General features: G+C 43.1%; 1 protein-coding gene across 5 annotated transcripts in view; it reads left to right on the forward strand.

The window, feature by feature from the left end:
* Positions 1-12963: 12963 nt before the first annotated feature.
* Mitf (melanocyte inducing transcription factor) overlaps positions 12964-14894 on the forward strand; it is a 232065-nt gene continuing 230134 nt past the window's right edge. For all 5 annotated transcript variants that reach the window (XM_017796629.2, XM_017796630.2, XM_029560649.1 and 2 more), the window contains exon 1: positions 12964-13220. In XM_017796629.2, coding sequence (XP_017652118.1) covers positions 13117-13220 — 104 coding nt within the window. In that variant the 5' untranslated portion in view covers positions 12964-13116. The remainder of the gene's footprint in view (positions 13221-14894) is intronic.

The raw sequence follows: 14894 nt of genomic DNA on the forward strand, positions 1-14894 counted from the left end.
TTGGTTGTAGTAACTCTTGACAGGTTCTATGTTTTCCTTCTTGATCCAATTTCTGTGACTTCAGACATCTTGAATAACTAAGTATGTACCAGAGTCTAACCACCATCCCCTTATTTAGCTTTGTAGAGCTGGGATGAGAGTAACCTGTGGCTACCTCCCTGGCTTTGGGTTCATGAGTTGTAAAAGTCACTTACTTCCCTTAAAAAAGATAAAATCCTCTCCAAACTCTATGCTCAGCTCCTAGCCCTGTTGAGTCTCCCTAACTGGTCAGCAACTCCTGAGGCCCATAAGAATATTTGTGAAGTCATCTAAGCTACCCTCCAGATCTCAGCACATCCTTTCCTAACCTCCTTTTGCTGACTTTATGTTCAGGGTAAAGTTGCTCAAACTTTACGTTATATTCTTCTAAAATTATCCTCTTCTAGTTTTTCTTCTAGCTTTGTGTTGGTGCCTTCCTCATGGCTGTGTTTTCTTAAAATTTGTTCAACTGCATAGGGCTGGCACAAAATTAAGCCAGTCACCATTCTAATATGGAGGGCAGAGGGGCTCATGAGCCCTGAACCCTAAGTGAGGAGAATTAACAGTTGATAGCTTCTGGGGGAGTTAATTTTCCTTAAGGGCATGGCTCTTGATTGGTCACATGTTTCAGTGAATGACCTCACACCCAGGTGGGTAGCACAAATTGAACTTGCCAGGTTATCCCTCAAGAACTATAGACCATTGGGGACTGGAGAGATGGCTCAAGAGTTAGAAGCACTGGCTGCTCTTGCAGAGAACCCAATTTCGATTTCCATCACCCACATGGTGACTAACAACCATCTGAAACTCCACTTCCAGGAGAACTGATGCCTTCTTCTGGCCTCTGTAGGCTTTTCATAACATGGTGTACTTATATACATGTAAGCAAAGCACTCATATACATAAAATAAAAATTAAAAAGTTCAAAAGAAAGAACTGTAGGCTATCTAACAAAAAAAACAGTGTCAGGCAGGGAAACCTTTGAGTTGTTTTTTGGGAGTAAAGAGATTTCCAAAACAATATAGGGTATTGTCATTGCCCTTGGTAGCCTGCTGGAACTTGAAGGCAAGATTCTATTGCTAAAGACACCACCTACTTTGAACACAGGACTTGATGGAATAGAGCTATAAGTGACATAGAAGCCTCCTCCCTGAAGACTAGCTCTAAGTATCTGAAGGTACTGTGTAAGCTTCCAAGGGAGTAAAGCAATCAATAATTCTACTAGCTGTAAAGCCCATGAACTATAGCAATGAACAGCCCAGCAAGAAATCCGAAATGGTGTAGTAATGGCACTTCTGTCTTGGAAGTAACCAAAAATGTTTAATTGGAATTAAGGTCCTCTCAATAGGAGAAAAATTCATGCTTGGCATTGTAAACCTAGCCAGATACCCATGACTGAAGAGTTCATAGATACTAGAAGAGAGCCTACTACTGTCATTTTCCTAAATCAATACAGTTTCTAACAGGATTCTAAAAATATTCTTAAACCTACAGGTAAGCGCAGCTTTCACATCTCATCACAGAGCCACAACAGATCAAAATCCTGAGAATATGTGGCTTTGGGATGCCCAACCCCAACTGATACATCTAAAATGTAACCCCTACACCAGAGCCTCAGGGAACATCACAGAGATGTAGTGGAAAGATTGTAAGAGCCAGAGGACCAGAATGCCAGCCACTAGATAGTGTCTTCTAGACATGAAATGTCAACAATATGATTGCCTAAACAAACCTACACAAGGACAACACTAGCCGAGGGTGCCAATATGGATGAGAAAAATTTCACAAGGTCCCACTCGAGATGAAGGCAATCAATGGCGGAAGAATCAGTCTTCTCCAGGCATGAGCTCTCTGATAGGTTATCCAATCCCAAGTGCTCATCCCTGAACTCAGGTACATACTAGGACCACTAAATGAATTCAGGTTTATACATACACATGCACACACGCGCACACACACACACACACACACACACACAATAATAAGTACAGAAGAGGTCAAGACATTGAAAGGGAGTTGGGGGGAAGGTGGGAGGAGTTGGAGGGGGAGAGGAAGGGTTGGAAATGATGTAAATATAGTACTCATGTATGAAATCTCAAAAAAAATTAATTAGACAAAAGAGGGTCCAAGTTGGTAGGGGAGTGGGAAGGTGGAGGTGGATCTGGAAGAAGTTAGGGAAAAGAATGAGGGTAAATATTACATTGTATGAAATTCTCAAAGAATTATTAAAACAATTTTTCTAAATGTGTCTAAAGTTTCCACACAAAGAAACTCATTGGGGGCTATAAAGATACCTCAGTTAGGAAGGACCCTTTGCTGCCAAGCTTGACAATTTGAGTTTGGTCCCCAGAGCCCACATGGTAGAAGGAGAGAGCCAACTGCACAAGTTGTCTTCTGACCTCCACACATATGCTATGGATATGCCCATGAATGAATGAATGAATAAATAAATAAATAGATGTAAAAAAGTTAAAAAGAACTCGTTGGAAAGCTTGCTATAACTTGTTCTCACTTTGGCCATCTGCATTTTGATTGGTATCCCAAATAATTCTGATGGACATGGCTCACAGACAGTGCTTTGACGAAGGTGCAATACTTTCTGATCCTATTGCACACAACACAACTCTTATCTCCTGCATCCTAAGTCTCTCTAGAAAACTGCATGGCACTTAAGAGAACCATGTATTTAGAAGCTAGCAGAGCAGGGGAATGAATAGATGGCTCCTGGTTAAGAGCACTGACTACTCTTGCAGAGGGCCCGGGTTCCATTCCCCACACTGACATGGTAGCTAACAACCATCTGTAACTCCAGTTCCAGGAAATGGGATACTCTCTTCTGACCTCTTCGGGCAGACACGGGTGGACCTACCTACATGCAGGCAATGCACTCATACACATAAAATAATAATAATAATAATAATAATAATAATAATAATAATAATAGCTAGTAGAGCAGGATCCAAGGACTCCTGGAAGAGCAGTAGAGCACCACAAGTTTGTCTTTGGCACCTCTGAAGTTGCAAATGACATGTTGAGAGTACGCTTACTATTTTGCTTTGCAAGAAGATATACAGCTTTTCATGAGATTCTCAAAGAAATGTAATCAGCTTCTTAGAAGAATCCTAACAAGCCATGAAACAGATTTATGCCTTGAAACTTAATTACCTTCACGGTTTTCACGCTCCATCTCTGAACACTGTGCAGCTTCATTTGTTTTCCTGGGGTGTGACCCACATCTTGGCATAGATTCTCCTGATTTGGCAAATCGAAGAAGACCAGATGCTGGGAGGGGATGCAGAAAACTTGCCTGTTGACTCTTTCCGCCCCATACCAACAGCCCTTTCTCTTGGCTGTTCTCGTTATTTGGGGGGCATCTTCTTAGGTGACTGGGTATCAGTCTGTTCACTCCCGTGCCCTTGAGAATATGTTTCCAAAGACAGAAATAAAGTTGAATTATGTTTTAAAACTAGTGGGGGAATGGGCAGATTTGTGACTTCCGTAAATACAGCTAAACATTGTTACCATGGTGGTATCAAGATAATTTTAAAATTGTATAGTTTTTAAAGGAGTGAGAAAGGGTCCTGGAGGTTTTTGGTGGTGAGCTCCCTTCTAGTTAGGACTAGCACAAAAGTAGATCAACCAGTCAAGTAAAGCATTGACCATGGATTGGACAGTAAAAGGGGAAGTAGTGAGTACTTTGCTGAGTCCATTTTGGTGGTTGTGTCCATTTCCAGTTTCCAGAGGTGATAATGTGACAGTGTCCAGTGTTGGAGGTGCAAACTGATGTTTAGTGCCCAATCTCCACTAGCCCGGTTCTAATATGGCACAAGCTATGCAGTAGTTCCTAGTAGCATCGTTTGTATGTTGGGTTCTGATGCATGTCTTGAGGGTCCATGAATAACTCATTTCACTTTTCATAAGTCTATTTCTCCCAAAACCAGTGAGTCAGTTTCTGTTGACTCTTTTCTCTAAACATCCCATGTACAAATCTATCTCCATACCTTTCTCGTGTCCCTTTTTCTTTCTTTTTGAATGACATACTTTTTATTTTGTGTCATCAGAAATGTAACTCATCTAAAAATTATTCTGAGAGGCTGATGAGATGGCTCAGCTGGTAAAAACACTTGTCAAGAAAGCATGATGATCTAAGTTTGATTTCTGGAACCCACATCAAGGTGGAAATAGAGAGATGGCTCAAAAATTGCCCTCTGCACAGGATTTGGAGCAATATAGTTGTAACTGACCTACAACCACTTTGCCTGAAGGCTGGCTCTCATAGCTTTGGAAAGCGCTATGAAGGTGCCAAGGGAAAACATCAGTGGATGATCCAACACCAGCTTCAAGACCAAATAACCACATCAATGGCCAGTACAGCATACGTCATTGGTGCAGTAGTGGCACTTTTGTCTTGGGGGCAATCAACAGCTACCTAATTTGACTAAAAGCCCACTCAAAGGGAAGAAACTCAACTGTGGTACTGTAACATAACCTAATACACATGGTTGGAGTGGTCATAGATTTTAGAGAAAACCTCAAGACTGTCACATCGCTAGGCTAATGTGATTTCTTACTATGTGCAAAATAATTTACATATATTTACAAACAAATATCCCAGTTACCACTCATCAAAGAAGCTCATTTTGCATCAATCAGAGACTATTACCAAGTACCACAACTGGTCACACATGGACATTGCCAATGAATTGCCCAGATCTAAGAGACACATCTACAATGCAACCTTTATACCTAAGGCTCATGGAACAGAACAGGGATAATGAAGAGGACACTAATGAATTCTCAGTTCTCAGTTGCCAATAATGAAGCTCGCTCATGCAGCAGAGGGTCAAGAAGACAAAAGGTCACAAATATCCAAAGTGTAGTGATCAAGAGTCTGTTGAATACTTGTCCTTGGACAGGACCCCTTTATTAAACTTCTCCCACCCAAGGCTCAGGGACTATCACAGAAGAGGAGGCAGAAAGATTGTAAGAGCCAGAAAGAAGGTGCATGACCATATGGAAACAGAGTGCTTCAAGCTCCTGGGAACCTGCTCATATGATTATATGATGTCAGCATATACAAGTCCCATGCAAATTCAGGCAGACAATAACCCAGTACTGGGAAAATGAACAGCAGACCTCAATCTTATCTGAAGGAATGTTGGCAACTGATTGCTGCTAGATGAAGAAGAGCTGATCTTCCTAAAACAAAGGACTGTAGATAGGCTGATCAGACTTAGTGAATTGGCTTGCACTGGGGAACAGTTGGGGACACTGACAACCCAGTGGGCCTTAACAGGGATGACCTGGGCTCTAGTGGGGTGGCGGGGGGGGGGGCTATGGAAGGGTGCCCAGTGGGGATGTGGGTATAAAGATGATTAAGATTGAGATATTCTGTATGAAATACACAAAAAAATCAATTAAAATTGTCCTCTGACTTTTATATATGTTGTGGTATGTTCCACTCACAATAATGATAAATAAAAATTTAAATATTAAAATCATTATGACCAATTCCTCTTTCTTTTTTTTTTCTCACTTAAAAATATTTGGTCATGGGGACTGGGGAGGTAGATCATTGGTAAAGTGTTTCCCATACAAGCATGGAGACCTGAGTTCAATCATCAGAACCCAAAATGAGCTGGACTTGTTGGAATGTGTTTATAATCTCTGTGCAGAGACAGGTGGCTTCCTGGGGCTCATCAGCCAACCACTGTACCTGAATTGCTAAGCTCCAGGCCATTGAAAGACACTATTTCAAAAACAAGGTGGATGGCATCTGAGGAATGATGTGGAAGGTTGACCTCTGGCCTCTATACACATGTGCATCCTCACAATCATGACCACACACACTGTATTTGGTCACAGGCATTTCTGAATGTATATAACAGGAGAATAGTGTAATGAATTCCCGTATCCCATCACCTGACTTTGACACGTCACCATTCATTTTTCATCATCCCTTTCTTCATGCGTTTTGAGAATAGAAAGGAAATGGAGTAAGTCAATGACAACTCTAATACACAATTTCATCATAGCCATAACTAATTTATATGTATTTCTTACAGATAAGAAGTTGAAATACTGTATGTTCATTGATAGAACATTTGCCTAGCATGAGGAAGGCTGTGGGTTCTATCCCCAGCAAACAAAAGAAAACCAGCAACAAAAGTACACTCTCATTATCAGACGTAATGAGAGGTAATGATAATTCTTATTTAACATCATTCAATTCTGGCTCATGCGTTTGTTGGACTGAAGATCCAAATACATGCCACACAGTGTACTTAAGGGCTATGTCTTTTTCTCAATTTATTTTTTATTGAAATGGAAGTCCCATGCCTAGTACCTCTCACATCTCTAAAAGCTACTAGCACTTCTTCCTTCCTCTTTATTTTGTGCTGTTCATTTGCTTTAAGGCTGTATCAATACAGTGTAGAGCTTCCGAGTCTCTCGGTTGCCTGCTGCATCCTTGTGCACATGTTCTCATTCGTTTTCTCCTTAAAACCTGGTGCCTAGACCTAGTAGCTTGGTAAGTGTTTCAGTTAGCTTGCTATTGTTGTGATAAAACAATCTGACTAAAACCAACTTGGGGAGGAAAGGGTTTATTTGCCTTTCATGTCCTGATCACAGTTCAACACTGAGGGAAGCCAGGGCAGGAATCTGGAGGCAGGAGCTGAAGCAGAGACCACTGAGGAGTGCTGCTCACTGGCTTGCTCCTCTTATTCATGCTCAGCCTGCTTTCTTATACAATCCAGGACCTCCTGCCCAGGGGTGCACCACCCACAGTGGACTGTGCCCTCCCACTTCACTCAGCAACCAAGAAAATGCCTCACAAACATGCCCACAGGTCAGTTCAACAGAGGAAATTTTCCAATTGAGGTTCTCTCTTCCCAGGTGTGTAAAGATGACAACTGAAGCCAATTCTGCCAGTAACATACACTTTTTTACATGTCTTGAATTTTTCATGTTCATTAAAAAAAAACTAATCAAGCTTAGTCTCAGTTCTTCCAAGAATGTGTAGTTACTATCTCAACCCTTAGTGGATGCTCTTTTCTTGACACTTGTAGTATTTATATGTCTACCATTAAGTTATGTGACTTCTTATTTATAAAAAGGCTGAGACCAAGCTCTAGTCATTGCTTTTGTACATTTAAGAGGTATAGTCCTGATGGGCATGGTGGCACATGCCTTTAATGCCAGCACTTGGGAGGCAGAGGTAGGTGAATCTCTGTGAGTCTGAGGCCAGCCTGGTCTACTTGATGAGTTCCAGGCCAGCTGGGGACCAAAAGAACCAAAAATAAATAAATAAATAAATAAATAAATAAATAAATAAATAAATAAATAAATAAATAAATAAATAAATAAATAAATAAATAAATAAATAAATAAATAAATAAATAAATAAATAAATAAATAAAATAAATAAATAAATAAATAAATAAATAAATAAATAAGCATAGTCCTCAGTTTAAATGTTTAGCGTTACTGATTTATCACCTAATTTTGGATGTAGCACTTGCATCTAGGTTTTAACTCATCAATGAAAAAAATATCTAGGGCCCAACTATCAAGTGGGCAATGTTTTGCTATGTGGGTTAGTGGTGTGGCAGCCCATAGGAAATTGTCCATTTAAAGGTGTAAAGGATTGTTATGGTGATGACGCCCTGCTGTTTTGATCACAAGTGACAAAAAAAGTAAAACAGCTCCAACAAAAAAGGAATTTCTTGTTGTTGCTTATTTGTGTGGAAAGTTCTCAAGACACCTGACTTCAGACACGGTTGGAACTAGGAATGAAAACAATGTTATTTTCTTTACGGTTCTCTCCCACAGCGTTGTTTGTCTCTGTCTCTATGCTGGCCTTACCCCTTTCTCTTCCATCTCATACGAGCTTCCCTGTGTGACTGTGGGTTAGTAGGTCTAGCTTTCTTTCCTTTCAGTCCCATGCTTCCCACATTGGAATTGTTCTATAGTCATCCTAGCTGAAAATTCCCTAGGAGTACTTATAGTGATGTTAGGGCCCCTTGTCAATTCCTAAAGGAGTCACTGTGGTTAAAGAAATGAATATTATAAGGTGTATAGTCACTAGTAAATTGCCTATGGTCCAGTAAATAACCCCGCACCCATGTATATGCAAGCAGTTGTAAGTAAGCTCTGTGGGTTATTGGAAAGAAGACATTGAAGTAGAAAGGAGATGTGTTGGGAAGAAGAGGCATTCAGGAGGAAGGGGGAAGGCAGTAAGAGAGGGGACTTCTAATAATAATACATTATAAATATGCATTAAATTATTAAATTGTCAATAACAAGAAGTTATTTAAAAAGATGGGATTACGAACTGGTCTGGGCAAGGTCACATACCCACTCCCACTGGGTGGCAGATGGCACTGTAATGGGTAACCCTGTGACATAGGATAAAGGTGTTATTAAGGGAGAAATTGTCAATAACAAGAAGTTATTTAAAAAGATGGGATTATGTACTGGTTGGGACAAGGTCACATACCCACTCCCACTGGGTGGAAGATGGCACTGTAATGGGTAACCCTGTGATGTAGGATAAAGGTGTTATTAAGGGAGAAATATGTAAAAAGGAAGTAGTTAAAGGAAGAGCAGGGAGGAGGACTATACAAACAACTATAGGAATAAAGGGGGAAAAAAAAGCCTTAAGCAACCCTTTGGGGACTGAAGGAAGCCTTCCAGAAGCAATACGGTCGTTAAATGAAAATTCCAGTGTCAGGTGGGTTGTCCCATATGATCTGTTGGCCTGAGGGACCCTAGAGGTCCCCCAAACAACAAAGGCCATTGCCAATAATGTTGGTTGTACACCAGAAGTGGACTGAGAAACCCTATTGCTGAAGACACTGCATGATGTGAGTATGGGAGAGGGAAATATCAAGCTTAGACTAAGCTGGAAACACCCTGGCAGTAGATGGGTGGCTTTCATGGTACCAAAAAGCAATATGCAGATGACTGGGGGAGAATAATCCTCTATAATTCTCCTCTAGGATGGACCCCACATGCACTATCAACATACCAAACAAGATGTTCCTGCTGGTGCAATAGTGGAGCATCTAGTGTATGTGCAGCCAGCAAATTTTCGATTGTATATAATGCCTGCTCCTATGGGTGGAACCACTCATCTGGTACTGTAGACCTGGCCAATCCCCTGTAGCAGGGGAGAATATAGGCCCCAGTGGGCAGTCATTGCAATTGCTTTGTAAGATGGAAATGATGCACCTGCCAAAGTACTGACCAAGCATTTGTTTTCACACCCATAGGTTAAGTTATTAAAGCAGCCATTGTTTAGATGTCTTTGCTTCTTGCTGTGTGTGTGTTTTTTATAGTAGATGGAATTCCACTGAAACTGGCCAATAGCCCATGGAAAACAGATGATGCAGAGACCTGAAAGTTCAGTGCCTTGCCATAATGGGAGGAAGATCATCCCACACCTACCATCCCCTCCAAGGCTCAGGGACTTTTGTGGAAGAGGTTGGTGGAAAGAATGTAAGAGCTGGAGGAAGGAGTGGAGTATTAACTAGAAATATCCTCCAAACCACTGGGCCGGCAAGCTCTAGTCACACCTCCTTCCCATGCTCATCAAGGAGTCAAGGGGGGAGTCAGTTACCCCTCCCAGGCTATCAGTCAACCTTAGCTGCATGTGAGGGGAGGGGCAAAGGATATATAAGCCAAGAACACTAAGAGGCACCTCTCTCACTATTTTGTGGGGCTGTCGGGAGGTCACAGGCTCTGTATTTGAGTGTGGACTTCATAATGCAGCCATAAATGTGGGGCTCTCATTCTTCTGTAAGTAAACTCCTACCCTATGCTCTGTAAAAAAATAATAATAAATAAAATATTTTTTGAAAAATGATGGAATTATATACTGGTGGGACAAGGTCACATACCTACTCCCACTGGGTGGCAGATGGTACTGTAATGGGTAACCCTGTGATGTTTCCCTGAACAAAAGAGAATGAGATCAAAGAAAAGATGTAAATGAGGGAAATACAGCCATCTGTGTGACTCTCAGGCAATCTCAACTCAGGGTTGCACCCCAGAGATCTTTCTGGAAACAGTACTTCAATGCAGGCAAGTTCATAAGTCTTGGCTTTTCCTACTTTTTCTTGCCCCCTTTGAGGATGATCCCTTAGGTCTGGTAGGTCACCCACTCTTCCATATAATGATTAACATAATAGACTGTTTCATTACAGCTTTCTTTTCTTTTTTTTGAGACAAGGTATGGTGTAGTCAGGCTGACCTCAGACTCCCTATGTAGTCAAGGATGATCTCTAACTGCCGATCCTCCTGCTTCTACCTCTTCTAAGTGCTGGGATTATAGGTATGTGCCACCACACTGCTTGGTTTATGTGGTGCTGAGGACTGAACTCAGGTTCTCATATATGCTAGGCAAGGACTCTGCCAATTAAATTACATTCCAGCCCTGATAATTGTTCTAAACCTCACTTCCAAAATAAAGTCTATGACAACCTTTAAAGGGCCAGCATACCATACGCAAAACATTTTGCTTTGGTGTATTCTAAGAAGGTGCATAGTTTTGTTCAGGTTAAAAACTTTTGATGGACCAAAGGATTAAGAAAATGAGAACTTGGGTGCTTCTCAATGGGGGTGTCAATGACATTTGGTGAAGAGAGCTTGTTGTTATGTGCAACATTTTGCATCTATGGTCCATATCTCTTAAAATGCCTGGAACTGCTCCAAGTTCATCAATTCTTCCTTCCACATCTAAGCACTGAAATGAAGGACTTGGATGAGATTAGAAGTGCTCCCTTCTTGATTTACCTTTCCCCTTCCACTTAATCACTTTTGACATCTAATTTCTAGTAGTTTATATGTCAAAGAACACCCTGAAGTCTTTAGTGGTGTTTTCAGGTATTGTGTTTTGTTACTGTTTATATAATAAAGGACCTGAGGAAATATTTGGGGAACTGTATTTATTATAAGATTTTTGTAATTGCTACTGCAACACAGAGTACACTTTTCCAAGTCCTCAGCAAATCACCCTCTCCAGTGATCTTTTCAGCTGTAAAATTTAAAACGCTTCACTGTGAGGCAAGACTTAGGAGTGTAAAGCTCCTGGGAGGCACCCAGCCATTACTGTAGCCTTCTTAGAGTTTCCTCCTAAGATGACCACTTGTCTGAAAGGACATATACACAGAAGAGATGCTAGTTTGAAAAGAATATCTTCAAGATAGGCTAAAAACAACAAAAAAAGAATGACTAGGGCTGGAGAGATGGCTCAGCAGTTAGAGCACTGTCTGCTCTTGTAGAGGACCTGGGTTTGAATCCCAGCACCCATATGGCAGCTAACAACCATCCATAACTCCAGTTCCAGGGGAATCTGATACCCTCTTCTGGCCTCTGTGAGTATTGCATGACACTGGTGCCCTTACACACATGCAGGCAATACACTCATACACAAAATAGTTTTAAAGTCTTAGAAAATAGAATAATCATAGAGCTACTTATTTTTTAAAATTACATTTTATTTATTTATTATTTATTTATGTTCATGCATGTGTGCATAAGGGGCACATGTCCACGTGTGGAGGGCAGAGGGCTACTTTTGGGCCAGATGTTAGTGGTTCTCTCCTCCCACATGTGGGTCCTGGGGATCAAACTCAGATTGTAAGGCTTTGTGACAAACATATTTACTATTTGAGCCATTTTTCCTACCCAACAGCTTATATACATTGCTTGTCAATTTTTCTTATTTAATTAAATTAAATTTATTTATTTGAGACAGGTTGTCACTATGTAGCTCTGGATGGCCTGGGACTTGCTATGTTGACTAGGTTGGCCTTGAACTCACAGAGATCTGCCTGCTTCTGCTGGAGTTAAAGCCACCACACCAGGCCAATTTTTCTTACTTTTGACCTTGTAACACCATCTCAAACAGGTTTCCTTCCTTTATAGATGAAGAAAGCGAGGCTTGTAGGAATCATATAACATGGCTATGATTTCACAGGATTTCTTAGAAGAACTAGGGATTTCGACTATCTTCAAATGCCAGCCTTAAATCTGATGTCTCAAAGCACTTCTTTCTTTTTAAATAAAAGGAAGACATCTATTAGACCTAATCGGAACACAGGTCTGGAAATACAAATGAGCTAAAACAGAATAATTTATTCTGTTACCTAGGCGAATGTTGAGAAGCTGGGAAGGGGCTCAGTAACTGCTTGCACAGTTAGAACAATCTCATTTGAACTCTTAGCCAACTGAGAAATTGAAAGCAGACGGTGGCAACGCTGTTTGGTAACTTGGTGCCTTTTAAAATTAACGGAATCCTTCAAGTGCTGCTTTAGATTACACATGGCTAGTTGGATAAAAGGAAGGGAGCCGTTCAGCTGATGACAAGTATTGTAAGAGCCCAGAGAGCTAGCTCCAGAAAAAGATCGCACAAGAACTTCTCCAATAATGTTTTCATTACGAGGGGGAAGGAAGGATCCAACACTCTATTTCAATTCGAGGACAAGTTGATGTGTCCCAGCAGCCCAGAGAAGCATGGAGGCTGATAGAAGCGTTTTAAAGACTGTCTTGAATGCAGAAACTTTCTGGTGCCAAAATCCTTTAGTATTTTATTTTTAAAATGAAGACTCCGGGTGCTCTCGAAATGTCTGAACCGGTGGGGAGAAGAGGCAGTAGAACAGCAAGCCGAGTCCATTCTTATTAATTAATATTAAACAGCCAAGTCTGTACCCTTGAGGCAAGTAAGAGAGACAAGAGAGGAGCTGCTGACATTGACAATGAATCCAAACAGGAGTTGCACTAGCGGTGTCCACCACGTTGCCTCTTCCCCGCTTAGCCTTCTGGAAGTTGTAGTGTTCTCTGGAGCAGCTGCTTTAGAGAGTCGGGGTGCTCAGCCAGATAGGAACTACAAATCCCAGGCGGCACAGGGGCCGGCCCCTCCCGCCGGGGTGCGAGTGTAAACTCTCAGCTCTGGGGCAGGCAGCAGCGCGCGGGCTAGAGGGCTGAGTGGGGTTCCGCGCTGGGCGCACGGCTCGGGGAACCAGGCCTGGTCACCTTCGTCCGGGGCCCGGGTTCGACTCCCACTTCCGAGCAGTGAAAGGCAGGTAGGCAGGAGCCATGCAGTCCGAATCCGGGATCGTGCCGGATTTCGAAGTCGGGGAGGAGTTTCACGAAGAACCCAAAACCTATTACGAACTCAAAAGTCAACCTCTGAAGAGCAGGTGAGTGGTGACAGCTGGAGGAAGGCGCGGCGGGAGGCCCGCGGACCGCGCGTCTGCCACGCTGGGGCGAGGACAGCAGGTCTTGCGAGCGCTGGGACAAGGACCCGGTGCCCTTGCTCTGGGGCGCGGGGGACCTGGCCCCTGGCCGCCGGGGTCTCGCTCCCCGGTGTCCGACAGCGGCACTCTGGGGACACCGCGGGTCCGTGGGGACGGCCCATCCAGGCGCAGGGACCCTCGGATGTAGATGGCAGCTGCTGAGACTGGATGGGGGCTGGGGAGCTAAGGCGGGAGGTGGGGTCGGAGGCGCAGGGAGGCTGACCAGGTGTGATGGGGAAAGTTTTTCCTGAAGATCCTAGCGGACTGTGGGCTCGGAGAAAGTGAGCTTGCACCCGACGCTCCAGGGAAGCAAAGAACTTGGCTGGAGTCTTCTAGGAGTCCAGCTCCTCCCGGAGAACCACTGGCGTCGGCCTCCAGGTGCGGTTCCTTTGGGCTCCGCCTTCCACCTGTCCGTGGGCAGCACCCCAGTCTGGAAGGGGATGGGGGTGGGGGCAGCGGGTGAGCCTGTCTCCTTCTGTAGGGCAAACTGTCCCGAGCCAAAGCAAGAAAAAAGCCCTGGGGCCTGGGGTTTGCTGGGGGTGGCCTCTTCACAGAGACACGTGTTTAATTTCGCCCGGCGCTTCAAAAACTAGTACCAGAGAGAAGGAGCCCTCGGATCTGATAGCTCCCACCCCTTTGCACACCTCTAGTACCCTTTTCTCTGAGCTTTAGTTCGTTGTTACTTGCCTGGCAGGACTGGTTTGGGTATATTTCTCTTGGTCTTTGCTCTCTCTGGTCCACCGTGCACTTCCTATTTGCAGTGTTTGTAAAGAAGGGGGTGGTCACTGGAATCTGTGGTAGCCAAAAAGGCCCGATTCCCACCCCTTTCAATTGTGAGATAAGGCTGTGATTGGGAGTATCCTCACGGTGACTAGGGCCCCTGGCAGAGGGGTTTCAGGGAGGGTCCAGCCCTCAGGGAGAATGAAAGAGTAGGAGGCAGGAGTGAGGTACAATTCTTGCTTAGGGAGAGATGGAGGCAGCTGGAATGGGGAGCCAGGTTAGTTTTCCTTCAGGGCTGGGCAGCTTGGGGAAGAAAGTCTGGAAAGAGCAGAACCTCCTGACCGGCCCTTGCTAAAGCAGCATTTTACACTGCTTATTGTGAAGTGGAAGGAAATGTGTTAGCAGTGAGATGCATAAAGTCAGCCTTTCGCTCATGGCTTCTTTTCATAATGGTTATTTTGTTATTTTGTATGTGATTGTAGACTGTGTGTGGTGGGGGCTTTGAGTGATATTGTGTAGGGGGCATTGTTGGTTGTGCTCATTGGGACTTGATCTGCATGTGGCTGAAGGGACCAGTGTTTTACTGAGTAGTGCCTGCTTTTGCTTCTATAAGTAAATGCTTACTTGACCAGAATGAGAGAGAGAGAGAGAGAGAGAGAGAGAGAGAGAGAGATACTGAAAGAAATGAATTAACTGGACTGTTTGGAACATTTTTGATGGTAGCTGATACATAACATTAAATGAATTTGAGGGAGTAAGAAAAACACCATTAGAAAAAAGTCAAATGAGTGCCCCCACACGCTTGTGGAAGGATTTGGGCCTGTTCTTTGTCAAAAGTCAGAAAAAAAAAAAAAGACT

This window comes from Nannospalax galili, unplaced genomic scaffold (genome assembly GCF_000622305.1).
Source record: "Nannospalax galili isolate Female #2095 unplaced genomic scaffold, S.galili_v1.0 scaffold1051, whole genome shotgun sequence".
Taxonomy (NCBI): domain Eukaryota; kingdom Metazoa; phylum Chordata; class Mammalia; order Rodentia; family Spalacidae; genus Nannospalax; species Nannospalax galili.